Source organism: Lissotriton vulgaris, chromosome 5, assembly GCF_964263255.1.
Source record: "Lissotriton vulgaris chromosome 5, aLisVul1.2, whole genome shotgun sequence".
NCBI lineage: Eukaryota > Metazoa > Chordata > Amphibia > Caudata > Salamandridae > Lissotriton > Lissotriton vulgaris.
In genome coordinates, this window is record NC_141693.1 from 1,964,312,628 (window position 1) to 1,964,329,165 (window position 16,538).

The 16,538-nt window shown below is 51.4% G+C and overlaps 1 protein-coding gene across 1 annotated transcript in view; it reads right to left on the bottom strand.

Annotated features, from left to right (window-relative positions):
• The window catches only part of DDAH2 (DDAH family member 2, ADMA-independent), a 141,293-nt gene that overhangs the window by 41,429 nt on the left and 83,326 nt on the right, over positions 1-16,538 (bottom strand). Inside the window, exon 4 of the mRNA XM_086924657.1 lies at positions 3,313-3,432. Coding sequence (XP_086780783.1) covers positions 3,313-3,432 — 120 coding nt within the window. The remainder of the gene's footprint in view (positions 1-3,312; positions 3,433-16,538) is intronic.

The following is a 16,538-nucleotide window of genomic DNA, read 5'->3' on the forward strand; positions in this document are numbered from 1 at the left end:
TGTCTCCCTCTCTCTGTCTCCCTCTCTCTGTCTCCCTCTCTCTGTCTCCCTCTCTGTCTCCCTCTCTCTGTCTCCCTCTCTCTGTCTCCCTCTCTCTGTCTCCCTCTCTCTGTCTCCCTCTCTCTGTCTCCCTCTCTCTGTCTCCCTCTCTCTGTCTCCCTCTCTCTGTCTCCCTCTCTCTGTCTCCCTCTCTCTGCCTCCCTCTCTCTGCCTCCCTCTCTCTGCCTCCCTCTCTCTGCCTCCCTCTCTCTGCCTCCCTCTCTCTGCCTCCCTCTCTCTGCCTCCCTCTCTCTGTCTCCCTCTCTCTGCCTCACTCTCTCTGCCTCACTCTGAGGTCGCCCTCGCTCTGAGGTCTCCGCCCTCGCTCTGAGGTCTCCGCCCTCGCTCTGAGGTCTCCGCCCTCGCTCTGAGGTCTCCGCCCTCGCTCTGAGGTCTCCGCCCTCGCTCTGAGGTCTCCGCCCTCGCTCTGAGGTCTCCGCCCTCGCTCTGGGTCTCCGCCCTCGCTCTGAGGTCTCCGCCCTCGCTCTGTCTCCCTCCCTCACGCTCCCTCCATCTGCCTCGTTCTCCCTCTGTCTCGCTCTCCCTCGCTCTGCCTCTGTCTGCCTCCCTCGCTCTCCCTCTCTCTCCCTCCCCCTCCCTCGCTCTGCCTCTGCGTGCCTCCCTAGCTCTCTCTTTTGCTCTCCCTCACTCTCCCTCGCTCTCCCTCGATCCCCCCCAGCTCTGCCTCTGTCTCTCTCCCTCACTCTCCCTTGCTCTGCGTCTGTCTCCCTCCCTCGCTCTCCCTCTCTCTGCTTCTGTCTGCCTTGCTCTGCCTCTGTCTCCCTCCCTCGCTCTGCCTCGCTCTGCCTGCCTCGCTCTCCCTCACTCTCCCTCGATTCCCCCAGCTCTGCCTCTGTCTCCCTCCCTCACTCTCCCTTGCTCTGCCTCTGTGTCCCTCCCTCGCTCTCCCTCCATCACTCTCCTTCGCTCTCCCTCTCTATGCCTGTCTCCCTCCCTCGCTCTCCCTCGCTCTGCCTCTGTCTCCCTCGCTCTCCCTCTGTCTCCCTACCTCGCTCTCCCTCGCTCTGCCTGTCTCCCTCGCTCTCCCTCGGTCTGCCTCGGTCTCCCTCCCTTGCCCTCGCTCTGCCTTGCTCTCCCTCGCTCTCCCTCTGTTTGCCTCTGTCTGCCTTCCTCGCTCTCCCTCGCTCTCCGTCGCTCTGCCTTGCTCTCCCTCGCTCTGCCTGCCTCCCTCGCTCTGCCTGCCTCCCTCGCTCTCCCTCCCTCGCTTTCCCCCCTCGCTCTCCCTCCCTCGCTTTCCCTCCCACGCTCTCCCTCCCCCTCGCTCTCATTTCCCCTCACTCTCCCTCCCCCTCGCTCTGCCTTGCTCTCCCTCCCTCGCTCTGCCTGCCTCCCACGGTCTGCCTCTGTCTCCCTCCCTCGCTCTGCCTGCCTCCTCTGCCTGCGTCCTTCGCTCTCCCTCCCTCGCTCTCTCTCCCTCACTTTCCCTCCCTCGCTCTCCCTCTCTCACTCTCCCTCTGTCTGCCTCTGTCTGCCTCCCTCACTCTGCCTCGCTCTCCCTCTGTCTGACTCTGTCTCCCTACCTTTCCTTCCCTCTACCTCCCTCCCTCTTCCTCTGTCACCCTCTTCATTTTACCCTGCCTGTGTGTGCCCGGGCTGAGACAGCTTCCGAGCACACACACACAGCCGCATCCCAGCACTTCACAGCTCTTTAAAAGACCATTCACATGTTAATGAGGCTCTGTTCACCTCTTAGCGCCCCTGCAGCCCCACTCTGACTATGGCAGGAATCGCCCGGCCCCCACAGAGCAGCAGAGTCTCAGAGTCGCTCTGCCGAGGTTTTTGCTGACACTCTTAAAAAAAAAAAAAAAAAAAAATTAAACACGGATACGATGTCTGCAAGGTCTGCGGGCCGCCAGGGAAGACTTGCCGCGTCGCTGGAGGCCCGCGGGCCGTACTATGAGTACCTGTGATATAAGAGATATATATATACATGCACTGTAAGAATGTCAGATGTATTGGTCGCCACAGTATTTACACAAATAAGTTAAATGCCACTATTTTGATTCATTTCTTTTATAGCACTTTAGCACTAAAGCAGTGGTGAAGTGCTATAAAAGAAATAAAATAAAATAGTGGTATTTAAATTGTTATTTGTGTACGTGTGTTCCACTATTCATCCTAATGCAGGGTGTCAGAGGGCTTTACATCACACGTACAGATTATACATGGACAATAAATCATATGTGTATACATCAATATAAAGAAAGTGTTACATAAGACGGAGAGTTAGAAGGTGTGGGAGCCACATGTCCTTCATACCTCACTGTACTATATTAGAAGGATTACAATTTATGAACTGCAAGAAACAAAATGATCAGTTTTAAACGCATTAACCCACTTACTCATTTACATAAAATAAAAATCTGCCATCTGCCTGTTACATAATGTGCTTTGCAGGAGAAATATTAACCCTCTACGCTACTGTGATTCAAAACTAGGACTAGGCAGAACACAGATCTCTCCAGCAAATACGTTATCCTCCAGAGTTATCTTACCATTATTATTATTCCCTGATATTTAGCGGGCACACAAAGCTCTTAGTAGCAGGTGCCTTAACCCCACAAGATATTTTAAAATACAGACATTTCACCCTATTAAGTAGTACAGGTTTACTGCCATATTTCTCCTTATTGCCAATTTCTTTGTGGCATTGATTAAAACAAAAAATCTATAAGTTAATGCACATATTTTATGTTTGAGTGGCATAAATATTTTGGGACAACCCCAATGCAAAATGTAATTTGTTAAATGTTGTAATATGCACAAAGGTACTCATGAGAGACCTGCTAAACATATGTGAGGTCTTAAGAACGGATGTCACTTCCTGTGAGGCCATGGGTTATGATGCCACTTCCTGTGATGCCACATGCAATGTCACGTGCTGTGATGTCACTACCTGTCAGATCACACAGAGTAATGGGACTTCCTGTGAGGTCATGTGCGGTGATATTAAACCCATTCTGCCTAGCTGGGGAGTACCCCCCACTTCTTTTTTAGGACTGGAGTACTGGGGCAGAGGTAGGGTCAGTTCTGGACGGTGGTTATGGAGGGGGGAGAGGCTTCATCACGGAGGCGAAGAGGGGGTAGGGGCTGGTCTCCCATGGGTGGGCGCAGATGTAATCACAGACATTTGAGAAGGATACAGGGGAAAGTAAATTGTAATAAAGCAACGCAGAGGAAGTGGGAAGCCCGGAGGCAAAAGAGGGCGGAGACTGCTGGACAGGAAGTGACGTGAATCTCGACAATGCTCACCTTTAATGCTCTTCTGGCCACCTCGCTGCTGCCCAGCAGGATGGTGTCCGGCCCCGCCATGCTGCAGAAGTCCTTCAGATGCCAATCTCCCGACACTGGCACGGTGGAGACAGCGAAATCCTGTGAACAGGGGCAAGAGAGGGAACCCTCAGTTAGTAGTTGTGCAACATACTCCTTAGAAGTACAAACATGCAGGAAAGTGAACACAAGGGGTGACTTCTCGCTCGTGGTTCAGAATACGTCTAAACCTCCTTCCGGCTCTGCGACTGCGCCTCCTTAAACAGGATAACCCTAGGATGTGAGATAAGACTCAGGACAATTCAACTAAAACAGGCCTCACATTTTCGTGTTCCAGAGCAGATGGTTTTAAGTCTTACTAATATTTGCAGATGAACACCTTTACCAGCTGGATATAAAACATTTTATTAAAAAGTTAGGAAAACAGAGGGGGGTGAGTGGGTGGGTGAGAGCAGTGTACTTTTAAGGATTTTTGGGGATCTGACAAGACCTGTTTAGGGGACCCCTGATCATAATTTCACTGCCCAATTTTTACTAATAGGAGTCCACCTGATGCCAAACTTTCAGAATGGGGGTTCACACAAATACAGTTGAAATATGCCTTTCCAGGGCCCCCAAAATAACCTTTAGATGCCACCGGGCAAATAGGGAGCGAGACTCCGGGGTAGAGGTAGGCAGAGAGAGTGAGGCTGAGGTATGGAAATCAACAGATGGAGCTAGAGAAAAAAAAAGTTAACTTTGACTTAAAACGTCCCAGGGTGGGAGTTATGCAGTAGTTAATTTATATAGTGCCTATGCTTCTCTAAGTCATCTTCAAAGCACCAGCAGCCACCCACCAGTCAGGATAGAGACATATCGGGGGATTCATGTTAATCCATGTGTTTTTGTTGTAGTGTAGGATAGCGCAGACCACCGGATACACCAATGACGAATGCTTCACACATTCACAACTCGGATATTTCATGAACCGTGCCTATTTGGCAAGGGTAAAGAACGGAACAAGGTACATAACTTCTCTTTACCACACACAGTTATTAGAATACATTTTTATCTGTACTCTCTAGGCATTGACCAGGTTCCTTTCAGTAAGAATTGCTCCACCACTAGGTAGGGTCAGGCCAGAGACTGTGTGTGCAGCCCTTGCGTCCCAAAGTAGCTCCTTGTTGTGGCTGCGCGGAGGATACGCAGATTGGCCACAATTATACAGCATTTTCTGCCCTGCACTTCTGCCCAGCCGCCCCTCCTTGGCAGCAGCTTCATGCAGCTGTGCAGATACAGCATCGCGGTGCCCATCACCGACCCCTGTGCAGACTGAGAGACCCATGCGCAAGTCCAAGGAATTGCACGCAGCAAGCCCTTGCGTCACAGGCTGTAGGTCCTTCCTCACCTCCAGGGGGCGCATGTTGACGGATGGTTCGAGTCTTCCTCCTGCCCTTTCTTACTCTTCCAGTGCTACAGAGTATCTGCCTCAAACCCTGCATCCTCCCCACCGCACGATCCTAGTGGCGTAACGCAAAATGATGCCCCCACCTTCTGAATGTGATGAAGGGATCCTGAGTCTCCTATATCTCACAGATATTCATTGGTCCCTCTAGAAGGGCAAGTGGGCCCCTGGATCCCCCTGAGCCACAGGGGATGAAGGGGCCTGCATTACGCCCCTGCATATCCCTCGATGCAGAGGTTCATGTCACCCATTCTGACTCTCCTCAGGCCCAGACTGGCCGTTGCGGGCACCGGGCAATCCCCCGGTGGGCCGCATGGGTGGGAGACGGTTTTGGGGGCCGTTTTTGTTACAGTGCCAAAAATCGGCCCTGTAACAAAATTGTCCGAAAACCGGCACTGGCAAAGAGCGCGGTCGCACCCCCAACCCCCCGGGTGGGGGAGCTGGCCGAGCGCTTTGCCAGGGCCGGTTTTGGTTCCCAGTCCGGCCCGGACTCTCATCTGGAGTCTGAAAGACACAGGGACATCTTATTTATTTATTTATTTATTTTATAGCATTTATAAGGCGCACAGCTACCCACAAAGGGTTTCCCGGCGCCGAATTAGCAAAACACAGGACACAACTAGAGAGAGAACAGATCAGAAGGCAATTATTTGTCGAACAACCAGGTTTTTACGCTTTTCCTGAAGCTCCTGTAATTTTCTTCTTTGCGTATATGAATGGGCAATGTGTTCCAAAGAGTTGGACCCAGGTATGAAAAGGATCTCCCGCCCATTCTAGCCCGTTTGTACCTAGGTACCGCAAAGTTCGCTGATGTTCCTGAACGAAGATTGCGATTGGGAAGGTAAGGCTTGGCAAGGTCTTGAAGATACTTTGGAGCAGTCCCAGCTTTGATTTTAAACAGATAGCTCAGGGTTTTAAAGCGAATCCGGTTTTCAACCCTGAGCCAGTGCAGGTCCCTAAGATGTTTAGTGATCCTGGCGGATCTGGGGATTCTGCAAAGCAGTCTGGCTGCAGCGTTTTGTACCAGTTGCAAGCGTCTTATTACTGCTTTGTTTGCACCCAGGTATAAGATGTTACCGTAGTCAAGCCGAGATGTCACTAAGGCATTGACTACTGTCTTCTGGGTGGTAGGTGGCAACATCCAGACAATTTTACGTAGCCATCTGAGAATAGTGAAGCATATGCCTGCCACTTTGTTGGCTTGCTGTGTCATGGATAGACTGTCATCTATGATGACCCCAAGGTTTCTGACCTGAGTGGCTGGTGGCGGGAGCTTGCCCAATGACGTCGGCCAGTGGGGGTCGCTCCAAAGATCTTTACTGTTCCCTAGGAGGAGGATCTCTGTTTTCTCCCCATTCAATTTAAGTTGGTTAGCCGACATCCAACAAAATATTTCGTGAAGGCCTATTTTTAGTGCAGATGGAGCAGACGGGTCAGATTTGGAGAGTGAAAACAAAATTCGAGCTCTTCTCTCTGCCCTCACTTGGTTCAAAGTAGCGATGGGCGAGAGTGGCCAAAACTCCGCCAGTGGAGCGGAATCTAAGTGTTACACTTCTAACGCGGAGCTCCGGTCAAACTCCTCCAACCGACACGTGGTGGAGTTTTTTCTCGCATGCAGCTTACCAACAGTAAGTTGGTGAGCGAGAACGGACGTCCCCTATCATGATTTTGGAGTACTAGGAGGGCACCTGCCAAGATTTTCTCAACGCGGGCGGTCACAACCGTTCACCGTGAGAAAGCTGCGGCTCGAGTAGAAAGTCTACTTAAGCGCCAGCAAAAAAGCCTGGTGCCGTTCATGCTGATTTCGCAAAACGGAACAAGCTCCCGGCATTAACAATAAGCGTGACGTGCTGATTTTCACCCGTTTGTGGAACTCTGCGGAATCTCGTGGAGCTTTCATGTAGTGAAACTTAAGTTCCATCCACCCTCAGTTCATGGAGGCGGTCTGACCTCAGACTGACCTTCCTGCCTCGCACTCTCTCAGGACTTGGGCTCCAACCCTCTGCCTGGCAGCCTCGTGGCAGACACCGACGCCTTCCTGCCCAGGGCAGAAACTGTCTTTTTTGCATGAGATAATGAAAGACTTTAGGAACATGCGCTGCCCCCCTTTTTTTTGTACCTCCTACTTGCAAGGCCCTGGGTGCTGCGAATACTCTATTTTCTAAGGACTGTACCGCCTCCTGCACTTACTGCGTTCCTGGGAGGGATGCATCTACATTTTCTGTTCTGACCCAGTTTTATCCATTTGTTGGTACAATGGTGTAATAAAAAAAGGTTTCCCTGAAGCAACATATGTAGAGGGGGGACCATGAGCCCCATCAAAGCAGAAGTGAACAGCACCCACATTCCCCGGAAGTAAAAAGCTGTCTGCTAGTCCCAGTGCGGGTCTGGCCTGTGTATAGTGTCTGGGGCCCTGTGTTTAAATAGCAGGGTGGCTCTGTCCTTACTCTGGGTTCAGTGTGAGACTGTCCATATTCCAGTGTCTGGGCCTGTGTTTAGATGGCAGTCTTGCTCTGCCCGTATTCCTGTTTCAGTGTGGCTCTGCCCTTCTTTCCGTGTCAGTGGGGCTCTTCCCTTCTTTCTGTGTCTGTGTGGCTCTGTCCTTCTTCCAGTGTCAGTGTGGCTCCGTTCTTCTTCCAGTGTCAGTGTGGCTCTGTCCTTCTTTCCGTGTCAGTGTGGCTCTTCCCTTCTTTCTGTGTCAGTGGGGCTCTGCCCTTCTTCCAGTGTCAGTGTGGCTCTGTCCTTCTTCCAGTGTCAGTGTGGCTCCGTTCTTCTTCCAGTGTCTGTGTGGCTCTGCCCTTCTTCCATGGTCAGTGTGGCTCTTCCCTTCTTCCATGGTCAGTGTGGCTCTGTCCTTCTTCCAGTGTCAGTGTGGCTCTGCCCTTCTTCCATGGTCAGTGTGGCTCTTCCCTTCTTTCTGTGTCAGTGGGGCTCTGCCCTTCTTCCAGTGTCAGTGTGGCTCTGTCCTTCTTCCAGTGTCAGTGTGGCTCTGTCCTTCTTCCAGTGTCAGTGTGGCTCTGTCCTTCTTCCAGTGTCTGTGTGGCTCTGCCCTTCTTCCATGGTCTGTGTGGCTCTGCCCTTCTTCCAGGGTCTGTGTGGCACTGCTCTTCTTCCAGTGTCTGTGTGGCACTGCCCTTCTTCCAGTGTCTGTGTGGCACTGCCAGTCTTCCAGTGTCAGTGTGGCTCTGTCCTTCCAGTGTCAGTGTGGCTCTGTCCTTCTTCCAGTGTCAGTGTGGCTCCGTTCTTCTTCCAGTGTCAGTGTGGCTCTGTCCTTCTTTCCGTGTCAGTGTGGCTCTTCCCTTCTTTCTGTGTCAGTGGGGCTCTGTCCTTCTTCCAGTGTCTGTGTGGCTCTGCCCTTCTTCCATGGTCTGTGTGGCTCTGCCCTTCTTCCAGGGTCTGTGTGGCACTGCTCTTCTTCCAGTGTCTGTGTGGCACTGCCCTTCTTCCAGTGTCTGTGTGGCACTGCCAGTCTTCCAGTGTCAGTGTGGCTCTGTCCTTCTTCCAGTGTCAGTGTGGCTCCGTTCTTCTTCCAGTGTCAGTGTGGCTCTGTCCTTCTTCCAGTGTCAGTGTGGCTCTGCCCTTCTTCCAGTGTCAGTGTGGCCCTGTCCTTCTTCCAGTGTCAGTGTGGCTCTGTCCTTCTACCAGTGTCAGTGTGGCTCCGTTCTTCTTCCAGTGTCAGTGTGGCTCTGTCCTTCTTTCCGTGTCAGTGTGGCTCTGTCCTTCTTCCAGTGTCAGTGTGGCTCTGTCCTTCTTCCAGTGTCTGTGTGGCTCTGCCCTTCTTCCATGGTCTGTGTGGCTCTGCCCTTCTTCCAGGGTCTGTGTGGCACTGCTCTTCTTCCAGTGTCTGTGTGGCACTGCCCTTCTTCCAGTGTCTGTGTGGCACTGCCAGTCTTCCAGTGTCAGTGTGGCTCTGTCCTTCCAGTGTCAGTGTGGCTCTGTCCTTCTTCCAGTGTCAGTGTGGCTCCGTTCTTCTTCCAGTGTCAGTGTGGCTCTGTCCTTCTTTCCGTGTCAGTGTGGCTCTGCCCTTCTTCCAGTGTCAGTGTGGCCCTGTCCTTCTTCCAGTGTCAGTGTGGCTCTGTCCTTCTACCAGTGTCAGTGTGGCTCTGTCCTTCTTCCAGTGTCAGTGTGGCTCGGTCCTTCTTCCAGTCAGTGTGGCTCTGTCCTTCTTCTAGTGTCAGTGTGGCTCCGTTCTTCTTCCAGTGTCTGTGTGGCTCTGCCCTTCTTCCATTGTCTGTGTGGCTCTGCCCTTCTTCCATTGTCTGTGTGGCTCTGCCCTTCTTCCATTGTCTGTGTGGCTCTGCCCTTCTTCCAGTGTCTGTGTGGCACTGCCAGTCTTCCAGTGTCAGTGTGGCTCTCCCCTTCTTCATGTGCCAGTGTGGCTCTGCCCGTCTTCTATTGTCAGTGTGACTCTACCCTTCTTCCAGTGACAGTGTGGCTCTGCCCTTCTTCCTGTGCCAGTGTGGCTCTGCCCGTCTTCTATTGTCAGTTTGACTCTACCATTCTTCCAGTGTCAGTGTGGCTCTGCCATTCTTCCTGTGCCAGTGTGGCTCTGCCCGTCTTCTAATGTCAGTGTGGCTCTAGTAGTTATAGCTGATACCCTTAATCCCCATTCATGACCGGAAAAGTGACAGGTCCCCCCCAGAGCCCCCGCCCCCCTCGGTGTGGCAGGAAAAAGTGTGTGGTTTGTCCGGAAAAGTTGCCATGCTTGACCGGAAAAATGTGCGTGTCCTTAAATGTGACAGGCCTCAAGCCCCTGGAAATACAAGGGTGTGGCCCTGGGTTTTGTGTCCGCGTGTGAGCTCCGAGGGCATGGTGAAGCATGGCTTGCTTATCAGGTCATTTATGGTGTATTCCTGTAAGAGAGAAATGTAAGGGTCGGTTTAAAAAACACGAGCTGCAGAGCTGTGACAGTTGGTGTCTACGCAAGCATACCCTAATTTCCGGACCAGGGGCATCAAAGATGTCTAACAATGGTTTACGGTGCAGAGGGTTTTCTAAAAGGGTCTTTCTTTAGAAGTATGTTCCAATTTGAAATGCGGCCCGTCCGTAGCTGGGGTTAGAAAACGACCCTTTAGGCTCACAGCCCCCAATGCAAAAATGCAGGAACAAAAGTCACAAGTCACAGCATGAAAGCACCTGAACAAAAGGCCATCTACCATTGCATTGAGAACAGGAAAACTAATCAGCAAGTCCCAAGCTTAGCCCGAGCCTTAATTTGTATAGGCTTGTTTATAAAACGGCAGGCCATCTTGCCCAGGAGCACGAGTCCTTAACATAGGTGATTAGACGGCCAGGCCTGTTGGTTTAATTAACAAATGTCAATTGGCGAAGTGTGTCTTGAGCAAAAAACAATGCACGGGTCAGAAATGGACGCAATAATGATCCTCACATGCTCGTACAACATTTCCCTAAAAGCTTCAGTTATAAAACAGCAGGCCTTCTTGCCCAGGAGCCCGAATCATTAACATAGGTGATTAGACGTCCGTGTCTGTTGGCTTAATTAACAAATGTCATTTGGTGAAGTGTGTCTTGAGCAAAAAACAATGCACGGGTCAGAAATGGACGCAATAATGATCCTCAAATGTTCATACAGCATTTCCCTAAAAGCTTCAGTCTGAGCCCAGGCCTCAGGCCGGAGGTTTAATTACCCGATGAGCAGTTTTAATTAACATCAGTCAACAGGACAAGATACCACGTAACAAAAAGAAGGCGATGGCCGGAAAACATTCTAAACAATCTCAGCCGGAATGGATGGCGCCCTTCCAATCAGTATGCCAGACCCCTAAAACTTCATCTGAGCTCATCCCGCAGCAGGCCAGAGGTTTAATTAACAGTTGTCAAAGTTTAAAACGTCAGCTAGCAAATCAAGCCAATGGTCAGAAAACGGTTACCAATAATGATCAGCACTACAATGTTCTATTACCCTTAATGAACCGTACTACAAGTTTCTAAGCACACCCTATCAGTAAAGGGGGGACGTCCCTCCAATTAGAAGATCCGTACATGTATAAAAAAGTATACTTCAAGGGGTCCCTCAGAAGCAACCATTCAAGGCACTTCGGAACAAAGTGCGTGCGTGGATTGTCCTGCTGCACAGACACACCACTCCTGAAGATTAAAGGCCCCAATGGCTCAGAGCAACTTGTCACAGATCAACGCTGCATGCGACAACTTACGGGAGGTAAATAAATAAGGGCCTGATTAGTGGTGGGTGCTTAAGGAATATTTTATGTATTGGGGAATGTATTTAAGTGAACAAAGTTGTATTTTTAAAAGGGGTTTTAGAACTGTATAGGAAGGTGTTCAAAGTGTTGCAATTAAGTATGGGTTTGGGGGCTATGTTGTTTAAGGGTAATGTTGACGGTGCAAAGAGGGGTTGTATTTAATGTGATCAATGTTGCATTTTTTAAGGGTGTTTAACGCTATGTATGTTGGTGTTTACGCCGTTTTAAGTAATGTTAAATGAGGGTTGGTAGAATGTTTAAGGTGAACAATGCGGCCTTTTATTTTTAAACACAGTGTGGTGTGTTTTAGGTGGGTATTTAAGAGTGAATACCTAGAATAGCTAGGAGTATACATATTGATACAGGCATAACAACCTCCTAAACAGGGTATAGAAACCTACCCCACATGTGATATTAATGCCATACAAATACAAACAGTGTTTTACAAATAAATTAAATAACACATGTTGGTACTCACCAGCAGGGGCCGGGGCTCTGCATAGCTGTTGGGACGGCGTCAGGTTTCCCATAGTAGCCAAGGTGTTGGTGTGTGGCATTGCCGGTGGCTCCTGAGCACCATGGCCAGTGTTGGGGCGCGAGGCCCTCGGTTTTAAAAGCAAATTCCAGCCCCGGAGCCCGCGGGGCTCCACGCTTGGCTCCGGGGGCTTGCGGCGTAGTGGTGGGGTCTCCTATGGTCTCGGGTCAGCGTGGCCCTTGGAGGGCTTGAGGCATCGTTTTAAAAAATAAAATAATGCCCCCCGGAGCTCACTGGGCTCCATGCGTTGCACCTGGGGTTTGAGGCCTGTTGGCGGGGCTGCAGTGTCCCATGTGTGGCGTTGTTTTTTTAAAAAAAAAATATGAAACCTCCGGAGCCTCGTGGTGCTACATGCCGGGGGCTCCGGGGTGTTGAGGCTGGTTGGCGGGCTCCGGGCCCATTTGTGCTACTTATGGGCTCTAGGCCCCGTTTTTAAATTGAAACCCCACCGGAGCCCCTGTGCTCCATGCGGAGCTCCGGTGAGTCTGCACGCCGGTGTTGGCGGGCTCCTGTGACCGAGTTTGGAGGTGTGGGCAGCGTTTTTTTTAAATTGAAGCCCCGGAGCCCGCTGTGTTCCATGAGGGCTCCGGGTTATGTGCGACGGCTGTAGGGGCTGCTGGGGCTCGAGATCCTCCCGTTTTTAAATTGAAGCCCCACCGGAGCCCCTGTGCTCCATGCGGAGCTCCGGTGGGTCTGCACACCGGTGTTGGCGGGCTCCTGTGCCCGAGTTTGGAGGTGTGGGCAGCGTTTTTTTTAAAAATTGAAGCACCGGAGCCCGCGGTGTTCCATGAGGGCTCCGGGTCATGTGCGAAGGCTATGGGGGCTGCTGGGGCGCAAGGCCTTCGTTTTAAAAAAAAACCCTGCCCACACCTCCAAACTCGGGCACAGGAGCCCGCCAACACCGGCGTGCAGACCCACCGGAGCTCCGCATGGAGCACAGGGGCTCCGGTGGGGCTTCAATTTAAAAACGGGGCCTAGAGCCCATAAGTAGCACAAATGGGCCCGGAGCCCGCCAACCAGCCTCAACACCCCGGAGCCCCCGGCATGTAGCACCACGAGGCTCCGGATGTTTCATATTTAAAAAAAAAAAACAACGCCACACATGGGACACTGCAGCCCCGCCAACAGGCCTCAAACCCCAGGTGCAACGCATGGAGCCCAGTGAGCTCCGGGGGGCATTATTTTATTTTTTAAAACGATGCCTCAAGCCCTCCAAGGGCCACGCTGCCCCGAGACCATAGGAGACCCCACCACTACGCCGCAAGCCCCCGGAGCCAAGCGTGGAGCCAAGCGTGGAGCCCCGCGGGCTCCGGAGCTGGAATTTGCTTTTAAAACCGAGGGCCTCGCGCCCCAACACTGGCCATGGTGCTCAGGAGCCACCGGCAATGCCACACACCAACACCTTGGCTACTATGGGAAACCCGACGCCGTCCCAACAGTTATGCAGAGCCCCGGCCCCTGCTGGTGAGTACCAACATGTGTTATTTAATTTATTTGTAAAACACTGTTTGTATTTGTATGGCATTAATATCACATGTGGGGTAGGTTTCTATACCCTGTTTAAGAGGTTGTTATGCCTGTATCAATATGTATACTCCTAGCTATTCTAGGTATTCACTCTTAAATACCCACCTAAAACACACCACACTGTGTTTAAAAATAAAAGGCCGCATTGTTCACCTTAAACATTCTACCAACCCTCATTTAACATTACTTAAAACAGCGTAAACACCAACATACATAGCGTTAAACACCCTTAAAAAATACAACATTGATCACATTAAATACAACCCCTCTTTGCACCGTCAACATTACCCTTAAACAACATAGCCCCCAAACCCATACTTAATTGCAACACTTTGAACACCTTCCTATACAGTTCTAAAACCCCTTTTAAAAATACAACTTTGTTCACTTAAATACATTCCCCCAATACATAAAATATCCCTTAAGCACCCACCACTAATCAGGCCCTTATTTATTTACCTCCCGTAAGTTGTCGCATGCAGCGTTGATCTGTGACAAGTTGCTCTGAGCCATTGGGGCCTTTAATCTTCAGGAGTGGTGTGTCTGTGCAGCAGGACAATCCACGCACACACTTTGTTCCGAAGTGCCTTGAATGGTTGCTTCTGAGGGACCCCCTGAAGTATACTTTTTTATACATGTACGGATCTTCTAATTGGAGGGACGTCCCCCCTTTACTGATAGGGTGTGCTTAGAAACTTGTAGTACGGTTCATTAAGGGTTATAGAACATTGTAGTGCTGATCATTATTGGTAACCGTTTTCTGACCATTGGCTTGATTTGCTAGCTGACGTTTTAAACTTTGACAACTGTTAATTAAACCTCTGGCCTGCTGCGGGATGAGCTCAGATGAAGTTTTAGGGGTCTGGCATACTGATTGGAAGGGCGCCATCCATTCCGGCTGAGATTGTTTAGAATGTTTTCCGGCCATCGCCTTCTTTTTGTTATGTGGTATCTTGTCCTGTTGACTGATGTTAATTAAAACTGCTCATCGGGTAATTAAACCTCCGGCCTGAGGCCTGGGCTCAGACTGAAGCTTTTGGGGAAATGCTGTATGAACATTTGAGGATCATTATTGCGTCCATTTCTGACCAGTGCATTGTTTTTTGCTCAAGACGCACATCACCAAGTGACATTTGTTAATTAAGCCAACAGACACGGACGTCTAATCACCTATGTTAAGGACTCGTGCTCCTGGGCAAGATGGCCTGCTGTTTTATAAACAAGCCTATACAAATTAAGGCTCTGGCTAAGCTTGGGACTTGCTGATTAGTTTTCCTGTTCTCAATGCAATGGTAGATGGCCTTTTGTTCAGGTGCTTTCATGCTGTGACTTTTGTTCCTAGGGTTTACTTTGTGGTTTGTGAGCCTAATGGGTCGTCTTCTGGCCCCAGCTACGGACAGGCCGCATTTCAAATTGGAACATGCTTCTAAAGAAAGACCCTTTTAAAAAACCCTCTGCACCGTAAACCATTGTTAGACATCTTTGATGCCCCTGGTCCGGAAATTAGGGTATGCTTGTGTAGACCCCAACTGTCACAGCTCTGCAGCTCGTGTTTTTTAAACCGACCCTTACATTTCTCTCTTACAGAAATACACCATAAATGACCTGATAAGCAAGCCATGCTTCACCATGCGCTCGGCGCTCACACGCTGACACAAAACCCAGGGCCACACCCTTGTATTTCCAGGGGCTTGAGGCCTGTCACATTTAAGGACACGCACATTTTTCCGTCAAGCATGGCAACTTTTCCGGACAAACCACACACTTTTTCCTGCCACACCGAGGGGGCGGGGGCCCTGGGGGGGACCTGTCACTTTTCCGGTCATGAATGGGGATTAAGGGTATCAGCTATAACTACTGGCTCTGCCCGTCTTCCAGTGTCAGTGGGGCTCTGCCCGTCTTCCAGTGTCAGTGGGGCTCTGCCCGTCTTCCAGTGTCAGTGTGGCCCTGTCCGTCTTCCAGTGTCAGTGTGGCTCTGCCCGTCTTCCAGTGTCAGTGTGGCTCTGCCCGTCTTCCAGTGTCAGTGTGGCTCTGCCCTTCTTCCAGTGTCAGTGTGGCTCTGCCCTTCTTCCAGTGTCTGTGTGGCTCTGTCCTTCTTCCAGTGTCTGTGTGGCTCTGCCCTTCTTCCTGTGCCAGTGGGACACTGTCCTTCATCCAGTGTATGGGCCCTGTACACTGCAACCCACCACAGCTCTGTGAAGGGACCTTCAGCACCCTCTGCTGCTCCAATATTGTGATCCACACACAGCTTCCCCCAGTGCACCGCCGGCCGCACCGGATTGGATATATATTCGATTTAAATGCTGATATAATGAACAAGACATTGCTGAAGGTATTTTTCCCTGCAGTCCGTTTTCTCTTTCTACCACCCGTGCGCCTGGTAAGTATGTCACACACTGACAATAGGAGGGCGCGGCTGGGTGGGGCGCGTGACCCCGTTCGAGGGGGTTTCTCTGAATGAAGCTGGACGACTGACCCCCGTCTAGCACAGTGGGGGCTGAGAGGAACTGCAAGTTTGGCAGCCGCGATGATCTGTAGGCCCCGCCTCCTCCAAGCCCCGCCCATCTCCATCCCTGGGGCATGGGAGGGACGCAGGGTTACTAAAGAGCACGATTGATCCCATGCCTGGGTGGGGCCCGCTCAGCACTGCCTTCCACAGACGCTAGGCTCGTGTCATGAGCTGGCTGAGATAGCTCAGTGAACTAAGCGCTCGCTGCCAAGACGTGGGACAACGAGAGGTCACAGATTTCAGGCCGGGCAGATCAAACGTGTTATCCTTCTGAGGTCGATACGCAATGCCAGCTCATATACTGCCCTCGCTCTCTGCCCCCTGCCCTTCTGTCACCAGTGGGGGCAGGCGGTCTCTTCACAGGGTGCGGGGGTGCTTACCGGCCCCGAATTCCACTGAGCGCGCACAGAGAGATTTCTTACATGGATGTTGCGAGGGGGCGTCCCCCAAGAACATTCTTAACAGATTGGGTCACTAAGTGCATGGGAAGCACACTTTCTACATACATGTGCTAGAATCTCACAGCCTCTGAAAGGGCACATGGGGGATATTGCAGCATGTTCATGGTGATCAAGGGTCCTGGCCCTGCCTGCATTCTGAGATCCTCGTGCTGCGCTGCGCTGCGCGTCCGAGTTCTTGGGTCTTCTAGGCGCTGCTCGAGTTTGTTCAGCGCCCGCATGAACTCACGAGGTCGGATCGAGTTTCTCACAGAGCTGATCGCTTCAAGGCGCCCCCTCTCTGGGGGTGGGGTTCACACCCCTGTTTGCTCGCAGGGTGCTTTGCACCCCCTCTTCCTGCGGCACTTTGTGGTTGTTAGAGTTTTGCACCTTGAGTGCGGTGTGAAAAACACCCTTTACCGACAATATCTGGGGGGTTAAGTCACGCGGACCCGCCCCTCCCCCCATCGACAGCAGTTCTACAAATAACCAAGACACCAGCCGGGATCCCCGGGGTGCTTTCTGCACGTGG